Raw genomic sequence first — 18317 nt, 5'->3', positions numbered from 1 at the left:
AAGAAACAGAGGAAAAGGAGAGAGTACTCAAAGAGCAGAAGGAAAGGGAGGAGAAAGAAATGATTGAGAGGAGGAAAAAAGAAGAGGAGAAAAAGATGTCAGGAAGTGGAGGAAGAGAGGAGGAGGAAAGAGAAGCTTTTGAAAGAGCAGAAAGAAAAGGAGAGGATGAAAAAGGAGGAAGAAGAGAGGAAGAAGATAGAAGTGGAGGAGAAAAGAAGGAGAGAGGAGAAAGAGAAAGCGGAAAGGAAAATGAAGGAGGAAGAAGAGAAAAAGAAGCGCCTGCAAGAGAAGGAAGAGGTGGAAAGAAGAAAGAAAGAGAAGGAGCAGGAAGAAAGGAGGAGGGGGGAGGTTCAAGTAACTCTGGCCTGCAGTCTGGAGGCCAACAGGTCAGATGAGGACAAGCAGAAGATGAAGACTTTGGTTTCATCTTCGTCGGTTTCTCAGCCAAAGACACACACACCTCCTCCCAGTTTCAAACACTCCCCCGCTGCACTTAGAGATGCAACACAACCCCGACTTATCGTTCCTCACTTCCCTCCTCTGGACAAAAACAGTGTTACATCTGAGCAGCTGCCCTCCCAAAGCCTCAGCCAATCACAATCCAGAGAGGAAGCCTCTCCATCAGATATTAAACAAAGCTCCATAAACTCCAACGAGCGGTGAGTTACAGCAGTGAAATAAAACATTGGGTGTTGTCGGTGTTGGCTGCTCTCTATTGTTTCTTTTTCTTTCTTTTTTTTGCTGCCAATCTGCTTTCTTAATCAGCAAATAAAACAAACCAATCGATCAATCAGTGTTAGCCTTAAAAACACCAGTCTTTGTTTCTTTACCCTATATATTGGCACTATAGTGACATTTCTATCTTAATAATCTCTCTTCTTCTGTGGTCCTGACCTTTATGGTTTGTGTGTTGTTTGATTATGTCTTTCCTCCTCTCTCTCTTTCTCGTTCCTACTCAACTCTTTTTGATGTACCTTTCTTTCTCTCCCACTTATTCCAGTCTGTGGCAACCTCACACTCTCATAAACCAAGGTTCATTGTCAAACATTGTTGCCCCAGAAAAGAAAATATCAGCCACATGTACTCCACCTGACACCCCCTCAGGCTGTTCCTCAGTTCAGCCCTCTGCTTGGGATAAACCAGTCACATTAGAGGTCTTGACCTTGGTGCCACCTCCACAGAGGATGTGTGATGCTGAGATTCCTCTATGGAAAGTGCTAGAATGGAGAAGTGGGACAGATACACCTGAAAAAATCTCTGCCAAGGAGGGTACAAAACCTTTGTGCAGAGGGTAAGGATGGATGAGGGGGCGCCCGTCTGTCTGCTTCTCTGCTTTATCTTTCTGTCTGAATGTGTGTTTGTTCGTCTGCCTCGCTGATAGTCTGGCTGCTTAATGATGTAGTGGGTAGCAAATCTAAAATGGCTTTTTCATGTGTTTTTTCTTCCCTTTTAGCCCACACAGAGAAGATACAGCTGAGGAACCCCAGCCAAAAGATACAGAAATGCATCCCATAGTCTCAGCCCCTGCTCAACCCGGTGCACCACCAGCTGAAGAGGAACCCAAAGAGCCAGAGGGACCAAAAGTGGAACCAGCGACCTCACTCGAGGTTTCCCCCAAACCAAGCAATGAGCGCACTGCTTTGGCACTGGAGCCGCTGCTTCCCTCAAAACCAGAACCAGCACTGCGGCCAGAACCAGTTCTCCCGCCATCAGGAAAACCCCAACAGGAGGGAGCAGATGAGGAGAAACCAGTTGACGACATGTCCGGTGGTCAGGAGAGTCTCATCGACAATAAGGAGCCAGTGTGCGAGGCCGAAAAGCAGCTGTGGGCGACCGTGGAGGAGACCACAGCAGAGGCAGGAGTGGAAAGAGGGATGGAAAGTAGTGAGAGCACTGAAGAGAAGAATGAGAAGGAGGAGGAGGAAGAGGGTGGTGTAATAGGGGGGTGAGTCAGTGACTGTTCCTTGGAGACTTTGCAGCATGGCATGACTTGTCTGTTTTTTGCTTTCAAGCCAGACACCACATGCAAACACACACTCACGCACACACACACACCTGCACACTTACTGACTAACGTTCCTCTTCGTTGCTGTAGCCTAACCACTGCTTACTCAATAGCAGCAATTAACATCATCTGATTCTCTACCTCTTCATCTCTGCCTCTGTCTATGCTGTTTAAATGGAAGTGATTTAATGAGGGCTTTTTTTGCTTTTGTGTGTTTTTATGTGTGTGTTTGTGTGCTAGTCCCCATAAATGTGCAAATACACAAGCAAGTGAGTGTCTCACAGAGCAGCAGTCGGAGGCGCCTGCTGGGTTCATGTCAGCAGTAGTGGGGGTATTGTACAGAGGGTGAGTTTCCCTGCCTGCCTGTCCATCAAATTGTTTGTTACTGTGTGAATTAGCTACCATTTATGTATTGCCAACAGTTATTGGTAATTATTCACTGAATAACTGAACTTAGTAACTGAATATCCTTTTACATGTTGCACAAAACACATACAAAAAAATAAGGAATTATCATCAAATATAACCTCAGAGGAGGGATAACGTATCACAACAATAACTGATGATAATGTAGGCCTAGTCATAATATATAGAGTTCAGCATTATTGCATTACAAGTTATAAATAAAAACAGTATTACATGTAAAGTTATAATTATTTAAGAATCATTATTACATCAGAAGTTATTAAGTAAGTTTTCAACAGTTATAATTATATATCTTAAGCATTTAAAATGGCCAGACATTGTACGTATGTTTTTACAGCACTGAAATCATATATCATTCATTTAATGGCATTGACACATTTGATTAATTTGTTTAGAGAGACATTTTATGACATTTCTATGAGTTATTACTTCAATCTGCATGGCATGTATTCAGCTATTATGTTCTGTAATGATTAAGGCAGAGGGAAACCTTCAGTGCAGTGCTGAAAGAGTTTAGTGTTTATCAGTTGTAATGTATACAAAAACTATATAAAATCCCTAATTCTTCATCCACCATGTAAAACCTATTCTCCCAGTGCAGCTGGTTGATTCCTGTTTTTTGGTTATTTGGTTAGAATCCGCTCAGTGAGCTGTTGTGAACTTTCCCTGAGCTGATATCAGCTCTCACCTTGATTGCACATCTGTGTGTTATCTGCTCTTAGTGATGCCAGAGGTAAATGCCAGTAAGCTTGAGTATGTTGTGCACTGGATAAAAAACTAAGCCTAGGGCGGTTCTCTGTAGCCAACAATAAATGTTTTCCCAGTGTGCTTTCGCACGGCACTTTGGACAAGCACCAAAACAAAGTCTGAGAAGGATCTACTTCATCAAGCATGCTGTCTGGCTTTTTGTCACACTGTTCAAAGCCTGATGTGGTCATTATGCAGGTCATTTTAGGGTGAGCTCTGTCTCAGAGTGTTCCTGTCCCTCATTTCTGTCCTGTAGCTATGAGACAATGGCCTCCATGTTGCAGACAACCGGATCAGCTGATGCAGGTCAACAACATGCCTCTGCAGATGGACCTATGCTTCCTATGAGTGAAGAAGATCAGCCATGTTTGCTAGAAGCAGATGCAGAGATGCTGTATTCCTCTGAGCCAGATGATGATCCACTGATTCCCGTCAGTGTGGACATTTCACCACCCGCAGCTTTCTCTGACACGACACAAAACCAGACAATTAGTGAACAGAAGTCCTCCGAGGCTCACTTAGCTCCGAAACCAGAGTGCTTACCCTCAGAGGGGAAACACGGGCTAAGTCTCGTGGCAAGTTTGCGACTGGCGGCCATTGAGCAGGAGAAGGAGAGAGAGCAGGAGATGGCGAGAAGGGAGAAAGAAAGGATAGAAAGAGAGACAAAGGAGAGAGAAGAAGCAGAGAGGAAGGAACAGGAAATGCAGGAACAAGAGAGGTTGAAAAAGGAGGAAGAGGAGATGGAGAGGAAGGAGAAAGAAAGGGTAGAGAAAAAAGAGAGAGAAAGATTGGAGAAGGAAAAGCAGGAAGGAGAGAGGTTGAAAAAGGAGAAAGAGGAGATGGAGAGGAAGGAGAGAAAAAGGGCAGAGAAGAAAGAGAGACAAAGGTTGGAGAAGGAAAAGCAGGAACAAGAGAGGTTGAAAAAGGAAAAAGAGGAGATGGAGAGGAAGGACAAAGAAAGGGCAGAGAAGAAGGAGAGAGAAAGGTTGGAGAAGGAAAAGGAGGAACAAGAGAGGTTGAAAGAGAGGGAGGAGAAAGAAAGGGCAGATATGAAAGAGAGAGAACGGTTGGAGAAGGAAAAGCAGGAACGCAAGAGGTTGAAAAAGGAGAAAGAGGAGATGGAGAGGAAGGAGAAAGAAAGGGCAGAGAAGAAAGAGAGAGAGAGGTTGGAGAAGGAAAAGGAGGAACAAGAGAGGTTGAATAAGGAAAAAGAGGAGATGGAGAGGAAGGAGAAAGAAAGGGCAGAGAAGAAGGAGAGAGAAAGGTTGGAGAAGGAAAAGGAGGAACAAGAGAGGTTAAAAAAGGAGAACGAGGAGAAAGAAAGGGCAGAGAAGAAAGAGACGGAGAGGTTGGAGAAGGAAAAGGAAGAACAAGAGAGGTTGAAAAAGGAGAAAGAGGAGAAAGAAAGGGCAGAGAAGAAAGAGAGGGAGAGGTTGGAGAAGGAAAAGCAGGAACAAGAGAGGTTAAAAAAGGAGAAAGAGGAGATGGAGAGGAAGGAGAGAGAAAGGTTGGAGAAGGAAAAGGAGGAACAAGAGAGGTTGAAAAAGGAGAAAGAGGAGAAAGAAAGGGCAGAGAAGAAAGAGAGGGAACGGTTGGAGAAGGAAAAGCAGGAACGAGAGAGGTTGAAAAAGGAAAAAGAAGAGATGGAGAGGAAGGAGAGAGAAAGGGCAATGAAAGAAGAGAGAGAGAGGTTGGAGAAGGAAAAGGAGGAACAAGAGAGGTTGAAAAAGGAGAAAGAGGAGAAAGAAAGGGCAGAGAAGAAAGAGAGGGAGAGGTTGGAGAAGGAAAAGCAGGAACGAGAGAGGTTGAAAAAGGAGAAAGAGGAGATGGAGAGGAAGGAGAGAGAAAGGTTGGAGAAGGAAAAGGAGGAACAAGAGAGGTTGAAAAAGGACAAACAGGAGATGGAGAGGAAGGAGAGAGAAAGGTTGGAGAAGGAAAAGGAGGAACAAGAGAGGTTGAAAAAGGAGAAAGAGGAGATGGAGAGGAAGGAGAGAGAAAGGGCAATGAAAGAAGAGAGAGAGAGGTTGGAGAAGGAAAAGGAGGAACAAGAGAGGTTGAAAAAGGAAAAACAGGAGATGGAGAGGAAGGAGAGAGAAAAAGAAGAGACAAAGAGGTTGGAAAAAGAGAGAGCGGAGCTTAATAACAAGCAAAGGGAGGAGAGGGAGAGGGAAGAGAGAAAAGGAGAAAAAACACAACAGAGACAAGAGATACTTCCTGGCCCTTTATCAGTGCAAAGCAAGCAGGAAGTGGGTGACTGCCAATATAACGACTGGCCGCCATTGAGGGAGGCAGAATTGGACGATATTGCGTATGATGAGAAGCTACAGGATGATGGTGAAGACTTGGGATGCAAATCTGATCCCAAATTAATGCCTACGGTTAATTCTAAAGCTGAAAACAAACTGATGTCAACCGAACCAGCTGATTCTGTCCCTATAGCAACAAACAAACTTGACTCTAGATCAGACAAATGTGTGGACTCTGTCGTTGCTGTTAAAAAGTCCCTGGATAATTCTGGCGTGAGATCAGTTAAAAAAGGCAAATCCAACATGAAATCGGGTGCCATCCCAGTGTGGATGAGAGAGGAGGAGGAGGAGGAGGAGGAAGACGAAGAGGTGGAGTATGAGAAAGGACAGGAAGATCTTGGCACCATCTGGCTGGCTGAGCTGTACATGGATGGGGAAGCAGGGTGAGTAAATAAGGGGTGAGAGGAATAAATAGCAACAGGGACGAAACAGGGAGAGAGAGAGAGAGGTGAGTAACCAGGAAGTAGTCGGCTATATGAGGGACATCTGCTCGTTGCTTCTGGTAGGTCAGAGGACTGTGCCTGCGTTTTGGGTTTGGCTTTTTCCATGTCTGTCACAAGAGAGAGTCATGTGTTGGCATGTGTGTTGTATTTGTGCTCCTCAAAACAACATCATCACCATGCTGTTTGTAATGGCAACTGGAAAATCCTCCTCATGTCTTGCCTTGAATGAAAGCATTATGCTAAATGTTTTTCAAAGCACTATGGGGAATGATTATGTGGCACAGCCTCTTAAGGATCAGTCCTGTATTGGCTGTTGTGGTCACTTTGAACTTGGAGACAAGCAGTGGCAATTATAGACCCTTGTTATGGGTGCTCAAGCACCCCTAAATTTTATCTCAGCACCCCTAAAAATAGATTGTGAGCGTGTCTGTTAGAGATTGGACAAACAATTATGCTACAGGTTCAAATGGTGTTATTTAAAAAGCTTTAATTTAATTTGGATAGTTCTGTCATTCATATTGTCTTTCCCCTCAGGGTTCACTATCTCTATATTATACATAAAAACAATGAAATACTTTAAAAGCTATTTACACACACACACACAAACACACATACACAGTCTATTGCGCATATTGCACTTATGCCTATGTAACCTGAGGTAGGTGTTGAATACTGTAGTGTATACAAGGTGCTGAGTTGAGGTGCTGGGGGTGGGGGTGGGTGGGGGTGGATGGTTAACTGTTCAGGAGCCTGATAGCCCAGGGATAGAAAGTGTTTCTGAGTGTTTCTCTCTCCCTGTTTCTCCCTGTTGCCAAGGCCTCTTCAAAACTTCTGTGAAATTACTACTTTCCAGTGAAATTAGTTATTTAGCAGGGGGTTTGAACACTTGCAGGGCATTGCATGTCAACTTCTCATTAGGAGCTGAGCCCCCCCCTTAAGGTCTGATCCTAGAATCGCCCCCGGAGACAAGAGAATTTGGGTGAATGTGTAACAGAAGTGCAGCAAGCATGAAAAAGCAGATTAATTATTTCTGTCCATAACTGTCAAGTCAAAGCACCTTACGCTGGTTCATGACTCAGCTAAGTAGCATGTAAAGAATTGTAGCATGGGTGACTGGATTGGTTTGGTCATTGGTTGGATATTGCAGTTCAGTTGACTCTGGATGTTTAAAACTGGTGTTTTGCTTTGGATGACTCACACTATTTCATGTATCTAGTTTGGTTTAAGCTTGCATAGCCAGTTCTCTGTCCTGTGAAATTTATAGGGTCAGTCCTGTCAAAACAATTGGGATGATGAGTCCTTCGAAAACTCTAAGACAATCTTTAGGTTATTGACTTTGAATAGTTTCCTTCTTTAATCCTCAGTTCCCTAAATTGGTCTCGACAAACTTTTGTGCTTGACTTTCTTCTCATCTTTGTGAGCTGAACAAGATGGAGTTCTGGCTGAGTGAGTTGAATGAGGAGCATGACTAGGACTTTGCGGTTGGATCTGTTGCTCGACTGTTTTATCAGAAGCACTTCAGCCTTTTTACGTTCAGATCTAAAACTCTTCTTTTCTGTCTTCAGCCCAGTCCACTCATCCTCTGCTGATACCCAGAGACCCCTCTCACATCTCTCCTGTGAACAAAGTCTTGACCAGGGCTCTGCAGCCAATCACCCAAATAAACTTCAACACTCTCTAACCAGTCCTGCTGGCCTTCCTCAGCCTAACCCTGCATCGGTATCTAAGCAGGAGGAAGGAATTAGTGTGACACCTGCTCCCCAACATAGTGAGGCTCACAAACAGGCAATGAAAGGACAGAGAGATGATATTGTCACAAAAACTGGTCACAGCCTGGAGATAGAAACCAATGAAGATGAACTTGTTCAGTCATCGGTGGTGCCTTGGCCTCTTCCTCTAAGTACAAACACCACTACCAAATTTTCGGACTCTAAACCCACTAATGTATCCAATGACGCACACATGAACAAGATACAGGATGAGACAAAAATGGTCAAAATAGCAACAGATTCAACCACGGGTCTTGAAATAAGGGATGATAAAGATACACACACCTGTGAACTCAACCGTCTTGCCAAGGATCAACAGCTCCAGGACGAGGAGAAGCTCTTATTGGCTAAAATTCGTGTGATGACAGGTGACACATCACCTGTCTCCAGCCTGCGATATATGAAACGCCTCATCCCTATCCCCGGCGATATTATTTCTGACACCTCAGAGCCCACATGCCAATCAGAAATCCCAGTTGACCTTGTTGATCACAGTTCACATTCAATTATCCCGGGCTGTGATGCCCTGCAGGAAATACCACTGGCTGAAGCAGAGAAGCCACTGAACAATGAGCTGGGGCAAAACAAAGCAGAGGAGGATGTGTAAGTCAGCATGGGCTGTCAACCTGTGCTGCACTGAAGCCTTGTATATGTTTGGGTGCGTGATATACAGAGTTGTAAACTTCAGACTTGAGACTCAGACTTTGATTGGGAGCTAAGTCATAAAAATGAGACCATGAGACTTGACCTTTTTGACATTTGACTCCCTAAAGATTCAGCATGGCTTAAGATACATTCAAGTATCAAGTTTTTACTCAATAAAAACTTCAACTTCGACCCAAAAGACTTAAAAACAGCTCTGGTGATGAGTTTGTTACCACATGCGTGCATGTATGATATGATATTGAACTGAATATCCAAGTAATAAGAACATTTAAAACATGTTTTGTGAGTGCTTGCTTCTGAAGTGATTAAACAGCATAGACCTCCTTGAAGCAACCATGCTGCAAATCTACATCGCTGTTCTCTTGAAAGCTGTATGCATGTTTGTCAGTCATGCCCTCTAACAAGCAAGAGCTTGCATGTCTCTCACATCTACAGTATGATTCCTTGATGATGATGCAGATACTTGGCTATTTGGTTACGAAGCAGAGTCTTTCAGTCTGTTCATCAACTGTATTGTTTCTTCATTATGAGTTGTCTCCCCTCAGGCTAAAACGCAAACCAAAAGACATCCCTGATGGTGGAAAGAAGGAACCGCCATCGCAACCTGAAGAAACCTCCAACACACATCCCAGTGATAAACACACTGACTCACACATCTCCACAAAGCCAGCTGTAGACATCCCTGACAGCAGCACCACTCCTCCTCCCCATCACTGTGATATGAAAACATCTAGACTTCCTACGTTACCAGAGGAAGAAACCTCTGATGTTAAAACCCCTGATCCTGTTCCAGTGGTCAGAGAGGAGGCTGATGGGAAGGACGACACATCAGAGGTAAATACAGAATATCGATGTTCTCTTAAACTCAGACAAACACAGACACACACATGACCAAAATGAAATATGTTTCTTACTCTCCTCGTCCACCAGGCCCTGGTGAACTCCAGCCAGTCGCTGCTCCAGTGGTGTCAGAGCATCACCAACAGTTACAAGGGGGTAAAGGTCACCAACTTCAGCACTTCCTGGAGAAACGGCCTGGCCTTCTGCGCCATCCTGCACAACTTCCATTCAGACAAGATGTAAGCTCCTTCTCTCTCTTTCTCTCTTTCTTTCTTTCTTTCTTTCCTAGTTCGTTCCTTAGTACTATAAATATTATAAACTTGTTGGGTATATTCTGATTATATTCTACCCTCTTTTGTCCTATTAGAGATTTTGACCAGCTGGACTCCCATGACATCAAGCTCAACAACAAGAAGGTAATGACAAGACAATCAAATAAGAAAAATAACATATGACTCGGTTTCCACCTTTAAATCCCGCCTGAAAACGCACCTATTCAGAGTGGCATACTCGGTCGTCTCACACTAACTATGCAATCACGTTCTTGTTTATTTATTGTACTGATGCACTTTATAGTCACATTCATATTTATTTATTTACCTTTGCAATAACTAACTGATTTATATTGTTTGATGTACTGTTGTTGTGTTTTATGTGCCTTGTAAGGTGTCCTTGAGTGCTTTGAAAGGCGCCTTTAAATAAAATGCATTATTATTATTATTATTATTATTATTATTCACAAGTAAGTTTATATCATGCTGAGGAAAACCTGGGGAAATGCGAGATATTTATGAATGATGACGACTTCATTTGTTATTTTTGGGTCGGCATTAATTACACTCTAAAGACTATGAGTTGTGCATGCCAGTTTTTCATTTAAGTAATATCAAATAAGACACTGTGGTGTGCAGACAGAGCCAGATGGAGACACTTTGAATGAAAAGCTGAAAGCAGAACATAGTATGCTCTAATTTTCACCAGGATTATCTCATTCTTCTCTAAACATAACCTTAGATTGTGAGATATATGATAAATGATAAAAAGCTACACATACTGGCTTTAAATACTCTTTTATGTTCATCTAAAGTTTATGGCAGTCAATCTCTTGTACATTGTAGGCTAAAATAAATCTGTAAAAGTGTTTTTCAAATGACACTTGATGTAATGATGTCTTTCTCTCCTTCTTTTTCTCTTCAAAATTAGGCATTTGATGGTTTCGAGGCATTGGGCATCTCTCGTCTGCTGGAGCCAAGCGACATGGTTCTTCTGTCTGTCCCTGACAGGCTCATAGTCATGACCTACCTCAGTCAGATTCGCACGCACTTCACCAACCAGGAGCTGAGTGTGCTGCAGATAGAGCGCAATAGCAGCCAGTCCAGCTACGGCCTTGCCCTCTCTGGTCCCTCTCCCACTAACGTTGATGCTGCTGCCTTCTGCATGGCCAGACTGAACGAAGGAGTGAGTCTAGAAGAAGGAGGGAGCAACACATTAGTCGTCCCGCCACCGAGAACCAAACGACTGGTTAAAGGTATCAGCTGCAATGACTGTCTTATAACTTGTTTATTCCTTGCACATATAAGGAGTTCATCTGATCCATTTTGGCTCATTTTTGCCATGCATTTCAACATAGATAATCCTTTAGCAGGTTCGTCATCACAAAGTGTGCAGTCAAACTCACTTTTAATTTAAATTTGCATCCAGTAAGAAGATAAATGTCATAAGGTGGAACAAAAAAGACTGTGGAGCTGAAAGGAGAAGAGAAAAGAGAGAAGGGGGAACATTAGTGTGTCTGGGTCTCCTGGGAACTTAAGAATGTGAAGCTGCAGAATTTTAGCGGAGGAGACGAGAAACAAGGATAAACAAATCATTAAATCAAGCAGTACCTCAATTAAGATTCTAGTTAGTTTCAAGTTAGTTTCACATGGTTCCCAAAGATACTAAAAATAGCTGAATTTGATCGAAATGTCTATAAATTTTCCATTCAATGGTATGGTGCAGATATAATCGTGGCATTTTGGATATAAATATCTATCAGTATGAGTCATAAATCATTTTCTGAATGAGCCAGACTGTATAGCTTATAACTATGAGCGAGATTAAACCAAATATGCATTTTTAACTTTAGATGTTACTGTCTTTGCTGTTTGGTTTGTGCTACTCTGACTGGTTTGAAGTGGTCAAGACTGGAAAAATTAGATGTGACATATTTTCATGCACCAGTCAGGAGTTTGAAACATTTGAATAAAAATGTGATGACAGTTGTGGGATTGTTTGCTTATGTTGTCAGACCTCAGTTCAACAACTTTAATCACACCACACCCATACAGTCCCGTTGAAGCACATTAGTTGAGATGTTGAGTGTTGAACTCTATTAATACAGCCTCAGGATGTTTCCTTTTTCAGACTTATTGTGTCTCTAATATTTAATATAATTGAAAAATACTTTTAAGTTGTCCTATTAGGGGAATAATGAGGTTCAAGAGGTTGAATCCAATTTATGGTTGTTGTTCTTATCTGTTTTTAGCGGACGAGTCAATAACCCCAGTCCCACCTCCAAGATCTGCCACAAAGGTAGTCAAATTTGGACTGGCACAGGTGACCCTTTTTTCTGTCTTTCTTTGTTACTACAACTGATATATGCAGCAATATGCAGTTCTAAAATCACATAAAAATGCACTTTAAGTTGTTGTAAATTCTATTTTCATCTGGAGAAAAGATTGTCATGCACTCTTATGTATCTGCTTTTTATTAGCAATATGAATGTTTTATGTATTTCCTCTCCAGGAGGAAGAAGCAAAGACAAACTCTACCACTGAAAACACTAATACGAAAGGTGGGTTGAAGTCTAAGCTTATCAGAGACAATACTCATACATTTTAATACATATTTAACTTCCCGTCTTTAATTCTCTTTCCTTTTTTTTTCCTACCACGTGGTTTATATCTGTGTGTGTCTGTGTTTGCAGAGTTGCAGAGTGCAGCTATGAATCAGCCTTCAAAACCAGAAGAGGAAACAATGGTCAGTTTTGTGTTTCTCACTTCACTTTTTCTCCTCTCGACTTCTTTCTTTTATCCTCAAATTTCACTCCCAGTACATTTGCTGTTGTTTCACACAAGTTCATTAAAGGGAAATAAGTCAGGATTGTGAATATTCTTTATTCAGCCTGCAGTTTTTCATTCTTTTGACCTCTCTAATACTTTGACCTCCTTCTGCTTTTTTTCCCCTTTTTTCCCACTTCTTCTCTTCCTTCTGGCTTCCTCCTTTACTTTACTCTACAACTCCCGCTTTCCTTTGATCCCCTTTTTTGTGTATGTTCATGTATGATTTTGTGTGTGCGTGTGTGTGTGCGTGTGTGCATGTGTGCGTGTGTGTGTGTGTGTGTGCGTGCGTGTGTGAAATTGGTTTGTGGTCAGTGTCTGCAGGACACAAGTCAGTATGTGCTGAGTGAGATAGCGGCGTTGGAGACGGAGCAAAAGCATATTGATAGCAGAGCCGCTGTGGTGGAGAGACGACTGCGAAGCCTCATGGAAACAGGTAATTCACACAGACAAACAACATATATGTTATTGTTGTACTTCCTTATTCTCTGTCAACCAATCTGGTCAAGGCAAGAGCCCTGTTCTGCTTGAGGTTTCTTCCTGTTAAAGGGGAGTTTTCTTCTTGCTGCTGTCATCAAGTGCTTGCTCATAGGGTGAATGTTGGTTCTCTGTACAATAAAGAGTGCTACCTACTCTATGTGAAAAGTGCCTTAAGATACGACATGTGAGTAAGTGACAACTGAACATGTGAAACATATAACCTCAAACTCAAAAATCAAAACAAATAGCTTTATTTCACTTGGTATCAGCAGTGTGTTGATTCAGGCAATGTGCCCAAGCACTATAGTGAGGCTGTTGTCGTGGTAATGTGTTGCTGTGTGATGGTGGCAGTTTGGTCAATCAGATGGTCCCATGCTGTCTGTGCACTTTGCATACTTCTAAAACAAAGTAGCTTCAACAATATCCCACAATTAAAAATCCTATATGCTGTAACAAAAAAAACAGAAAAAATTGTAGGAAGTTTTAAAATGTGAGGACATTCTTCATTTTGGACAGTCTATACTATCTGTTGTTTCATTTTTTAAGGACTCATATTGACTTCATGTTTATTGGACTTTAACCCTCCTGTTGTCCTCGAGTCAAGGAAGCATTGAAGGGAGGAAGAAAGAGGGAAAGGAGGAAAGGAGGGAGGAAGGAAGGAAGGGAGGAAGGAAGAAGGAAGGAAGGAAAGGAGGGAGGAAGGAAGGGAGGAAAGGAAGGAAGGTAGGAGGGAGGGAGAAAGGAAGGAAAGAGGAATAAAGGAAGGGAGGAAGGTAGGGGGGAGGAAAGAAAGAGAGAAGGAAGGAAGGAAAGAAAAGGAGGGAGGAAAGAAGGAAGAAAGGGGGATGGAGGAAGGAAAGAGAGAGGGAGGAAAGAAAGAGAGAAGGAGGGAGGAAGGAAGGGAGGAAAGAAGGAACAGTCAAAACAGACGGGGTCAATTTGACCCGGGAGGACGACATGAGTGTTAAAGTGTCATTTAGGCTTTTTCGAATATGCAGATAAATATATTGTTATACCTATTTATGTGTTTTGCACTAATTTGTTCAGGGTGGCACCATAACTAAAAGGATCTACATCAGCTCTCTGTTTATTTTCTGTTCAACATGCAGATAAACTTTACAACTCAGGGATATTATTAGTAGTAGTATAAACCCTAACCCTAACCCTTCATTTTTTAGATGCTGTCAGGGTGTTACCTGTTCCTTAAGTGGTATAAGACCACCTGAGATCCCCTGTATTTCACACACTGGGTAAGGGTGTAGGTTTGAGCTGTCTTTTTTTTTAAATTTCTGTTCATAAAGGAAGTGACCGTGATGAAGAGGAGAGGCTGATTCAGGAGTGGTTCACTCTGGTGAACAAGAAGAATGCTCTGATTCGCAGACAGGACAACCTGGAACTACTGTAAGACCTCTCACGCACAAACATTACACATGTATGCACATACACACTTCTCTCAATTTGCCTGATTGTTGTATTATTGTATCTACAGGCAAGAGGAGCAGGATCTGGAGAGGAGATTTGAGCTTCTGACCAGAGAACTACGGGTCATGATGGCAATAGAAGGTTAGTACCAGGCGGGGATTTCCGGTCCTCTGAAATGATGCCAACGCGGAAGTAACTTAAAACTGCATTCTATCAAAAGGCCACCAGGGGGCCACCGTTTTGGTGTCAAAAGGACTTCCGTCTCTATACAAGTCAATGGAGAATTCACCAACTTCTCACTTGATTTCTAACCTCAGTAAACGTTTTCAAAATGTGTTTATGGTCTCAATCGCTAGTTTAAAGCCTTCTTCAATGCAGTATGATGTTCATTTGTGACATTTTGGCCTCCCTGATTTTATATTTGACGATAAAGCAGGGTATGCATTAGGGCGTGGCTACGTCGTGATTGACAGGTTGATTGGTTCACAGGTTCAGGAGGGCGCCTCTTGCTCCTCCTGATGCCCATATAAGTAGAATCCGTGTTTTTATTTTACCCGGAATGCACCTGAAATTTTCAAGATGGCGCTGCCCACAATCGAAACTATTGGCTTCCGAGCAGCAGTCCACAAACCAATGGGTGACGTCACGGATGTTACGTCTATTTCTTATTTACAGTCTATGGTTAGTACACAGTTTGCATTTCTGCTGTTCACCACTTAGCAGCATAAATACAGCAGATGTGAAATAGTTTTCTCATTCACATTATTACTGACAGTCTACCTTGTAGTTTCCCTGATATCAATGTCTGGCCTGTCGTCAGTCACACATAGTTGACTGTCTCATTTTAATCACAATGTTACATTTTTGATCAACGCAAGAAAACAGAAAATGCTATAAATGGGGTACATGCTAGATCCGTAAATTGCTGCTGTTTTGTCCTGCAGACTGGCAGAAGTCATCCGCTCAGCAGCAGAGGGAGCAGCTGCTCCTCCAAGAGCTGGTGTCTTTGGTCAACCAAAGGGATGAGATCATAAGAGACATTGACGCCAAGGAGAGAGGGTGAGTATGTGGTTGTGCAGCTGTGTGAAAGCTCATCAAAAGAAAATAAAAATGTATCATGTTTTAAATTTTTTTTGATTATGAAGATCCAAAGTAAACTTAGAGGGTTGATGCTAGTAATGTACATGTGTTTGTGTTGGCAGGGCACTGGAGGAGGATGAGCGTTTGGAACGTGGCCTGGAGATGAGGAGAAGAAAATACAGCAACAAAGACAAATGTGTCTTACAGTGAGAAGAGAGGAGAAGCACAAACAGCTTTCCCTCTGTTTATTTTTAAGTGCCTTTTACTTTCCTGAAGAACTGTCATGAGGAAAGTCCCTGATGGGCAAGATAAGGGCTGCAAACTGTCATCTTTTACAGTGTTTTTATCAAAGTTTCATTCTTTACAGTTTGTCTTAAGGTAATAGTATTAGTTTTATTTATTGAAATGATGTATCAAATTGTTTTACATCTATTTGCACATATGGTGTTTTGCGTGTTTGTGTGTATTTTCTTCTTAAAGTTTGTTCTGTTTGAACACTGGTTTTTCTTTTTTAAAACAATTGGTTTCCCTTGTCGTGACATCAGGCCAAAATGTGCTACATCCTTGTCATTTTTATGGTAAATAGTTTACAATTGCTCATAATCTGCTTACATTAAGGATTCTGTGTTTGTGTTACATTGCCGTTTCGAAAGTTTTCACCCCGAAAAGGTGTTAACATGCAAAGACATTTTAGTTACAGAATAGCATTTTTGCGTCATGAGCTGGACTCAAACCCACAATATTGTGAGTAGAGGGTACTGTGCATGCTTTCAGTTTCAAGATTAACACCCACGTCTTCAACATCACGTTTGATAAAAGCAGTTAAAAGCAATTCCACATATTGCAGTATCATATTTTATTGTTTTTTTTTTGCTAGATGTTGAAAGTGTTCTTCAATCTTGTGTGCACACGAAGGCCGCTCACAGTGTTTTCCAGGTTAAACCTTTTATTTCATTTCAAGTGCCTTGAATCAACCACAGTATGTGTGTGGTTGTGATCTTCATGCCAGCTTGATTCACAGAAACGAACATTTCCCTCATTTCTGTGATGTTTGACTACTGCATGCATGCTTTTTTGAGGTGTGCTGATGATTAAGTGGTACTCTGCTTCACATCACTACTGTATACCTGTTACGCACTGTGTACCTGATGTTGCTGTCTGTATTTATGAGGTGAAGATATGATGAATGATATTGATAAATGTGATGAAGAAGAATAAATAGAGTTTGTTGCTTAATTCTGTTTTTTTTTAAATGATGCTTTGGACACACAATGAACAGTCCCTGTGTTGATATTAATATATATTTGTAAGTGTAAATGAGTTGATATGATATTTTAGAACATTTAGAACATCTAATGATATTTATTCTTTTTTTACCTAAGTAGTAGTATAGTAACAAAAAGAGACAAAAGTACAAAAAAGCAGTAACTTTGAAAGATATTGATTTGACTAATTTGGATGACTAAAGCATCACCTTCAAATCAACTTTTATATATTTTTTTTTATGGAAAGATTGTGGATTTTGCCCCCGATTACTCACATTATAAGCGTATTATGAAGTGATCTCCTAATTGTTAGTATGAACAGGAAGAATGATAAGAGTTAATATTAATTTGGGTACTTGACTGTTATTTTAGAAAATACTTTAAAAATGATGAACCCATCCTTTAGTTAGTAAGTTTTAAAAAAACACTAAATTAGATATTTGTATTCTTTCGTGAAGTTGTAAGTGTATAAAATACATAAAACCTTGTTACATTTTATGAACCCAGATTAATACTTCCCAAAACTAACTTGGACCAGTACAGGCAAATCAAACAGTTGTGTAAAATAGAGCTTTAAGGCAAAATGGTCAAATGAAATGATTTTTTAAGGTAATCCAGTTACACAGTATCAAGCCACAAGTTTGATTAGAAGGGGTCACAATGTAGAAATAATAATAATAATCTTCCTTTAGTTTTCCACATATATGAAAATGTTGTAAGTCAATACTTTGTCAATAAGGAAAATCATTGATTGAAATTTGCTAAGAATATAATTTTGTACTGTTATTCTCCGCAGTAAATACCTTGTGGCGTAGTACATTTTGATATTTGGTAGTCTACCCACTGCCTGAATATATTGATCAGTCCCTGGTGGTCTAGTGGTTACTGCACCAGTTTCAATTTCTTGTCAGGGTACAAGTGTCTCTCTCTCTCAGGTCACCAGCAAGAACTGATAATTAGATAGATAGATAGATAGATAGATAGATAGATAGATAGATAGATAGATAGATAGATAGATAGATAGATAGATAGATAGATAGATAGATAGATAGATAGATAGATAGATAGATATACTTTATTGATCCCAAGCTGGGAAATTACAGAGTAGCAGCAGCATTACACGGACACATAGTGGCGATACATATACTACGATATACTAAATACGGTAACTATACATACTAAAATAGCAAAATATAAATATAAAGAATGGGCTATACATAGTGAAATAGCAAAATAGCAATAGTAAATGAATAAAATGTAAAATGTAATGTGTAATGTACAAAAGTATATACAACAAGAGGGATTAAGAGGGATTTAATATGTCTCAACAGGAATGTGTCAGCTGTATACTTGCAGGCTGACCTCAGTGTGTTTTACTGCACAGACAAAATGAATTACACAAGTATTACTTTACACGTTTAACACTCCCCGAGGCCTAAATCAAAGGTAGAGGATGATAAAGGGGGATCAGGACTTTATTAAACAGGAAGTCTTCTTGCAAACACATTGACGTTGTATCTTTTTCCCCTAGAGTCTGTAGACGGGTATGTGGGGGGTTGAAGATGACACAGGCTGCAGCACTGTGCAAAACAAATGAATTTCGCTGCAGCAAATATCGTGTACGAGAGCAGTTAGAGAGCTAGTTCTGTGTGTGTGTGTGTGTGTGTGTGTGTGTGTGTGTGTGTGTGTGTGTGTGTGTGTGTGTGTGTGTGTGTGTGTGTGTGTGTGTGTGTGTGTGTGTGTGTGTGTGTGTGTGTGTGTGCGTGTGTG

General features: G+C 41.2%; 2 protein-coding genes across 6 annotated transcripts in view; one reads left to right on the top strand and one right to left on the bottom strand.

Moving 5' to 3' along the window:
• snx12 (sorting nexin 12) overlaps positions 1 to 18317 on the bottom strand; it is a 160692-nt gene that overhangs the window by 17316 nt on the left and 125059 nt on the right. The window lies entirely within an intron of this gene.
• Positions 131 to 16512, top strand: LOC133993965 (EH domain-binding protein 1-like). 5 transcript variants are annotated; one of them, XM_062433115.1, is made up of 14 exons: positions 131 to 659; positions 1454 to 1945; positions 8908 to 9196; positions 9293 to 9441; positions 9570 to 9618; positions 10406 to 10730; positions 11727 to 11797; positions 11987 to 12035; positions 12168 to 12220; positions 12625 to 12736; positions 14082 to 14181; positions 14270 to 14343; positions 15147 to 15261; positions 15405 to 16512. In XM_062433115.1, exons 1-14 carry the CDS (start codon positions 166 to 168, stop codon positions 15490 to 15492), a joined length of 2460 nt encoding a protein of 819 aa, XP_062289099.1. In that variant the 5' UTR covers positions 131 to 165; the 3' UTR covers positions 15493 to 16512. The 5 variants fall into 5 exon arrangements, with proteins under 5 accessions (XP_062289099.1, XP_062289098.1, XP_062289096.1 ...); XM_062433114.1 differs by having other exon boundaries at positions 12616 to 12736; XM_062433112.1 differs by lacking the exons at positions 8908 to 9196; positions 9293 to 9441; positions 9570 to 9618; ... (7 more) ...; positions 15147 to 15261; positions 15405 to 16512 and adding exons at positions 3435 to 4952; positions 4983 to 5948.

The sequence above is a fragment of the Scomber scombrus genome, chromosome 14 (genome assembly GCF_963691925.1).
Source record: "Scomber scombrus chromosome 14, fScoSco1.1, whole genome shotgun sequence".
Classification (NCBI taxonomy): domain Eukaryota; kingdom Metazoa; phylum Chordata; class Actinopteri; order Scombriformes; family Scombridae; genus Scomber; species Scomber scombrus.
Note: the sequence above shows the minus strand (reverse complement) of the source record. Positions and strands in the feature narration are given on the sequence as shown.

What these genes read in the sequence shown, in the direction of transcription:
- LOC133993965 (XM_062433111.1), top strand. Translation starts at nt 166, where the DNA reads ATGAAAAAGGAGGAAGAAGAGAGGAAGAAGATAGAAGTGGAGGAGAAA. An exon ending in TCCATAAACTCCAACGAGCG is followed by an intron (nt 660 to 1,453) that starts GTGAGTTACAGC and finishes CTTCCCTTTTAG; the next exon opens with CCCACACAGAGAAGATACAG. An exon ending in GAGGGTGGTGTAATAGGGGG is followed by an intron (nt 1,946 to 3,434) that starts GTGAGTCAGTGA and finishes TCTGTCCTGTAG; the next exon opens with CTATGAGACAATGGCCTCCA.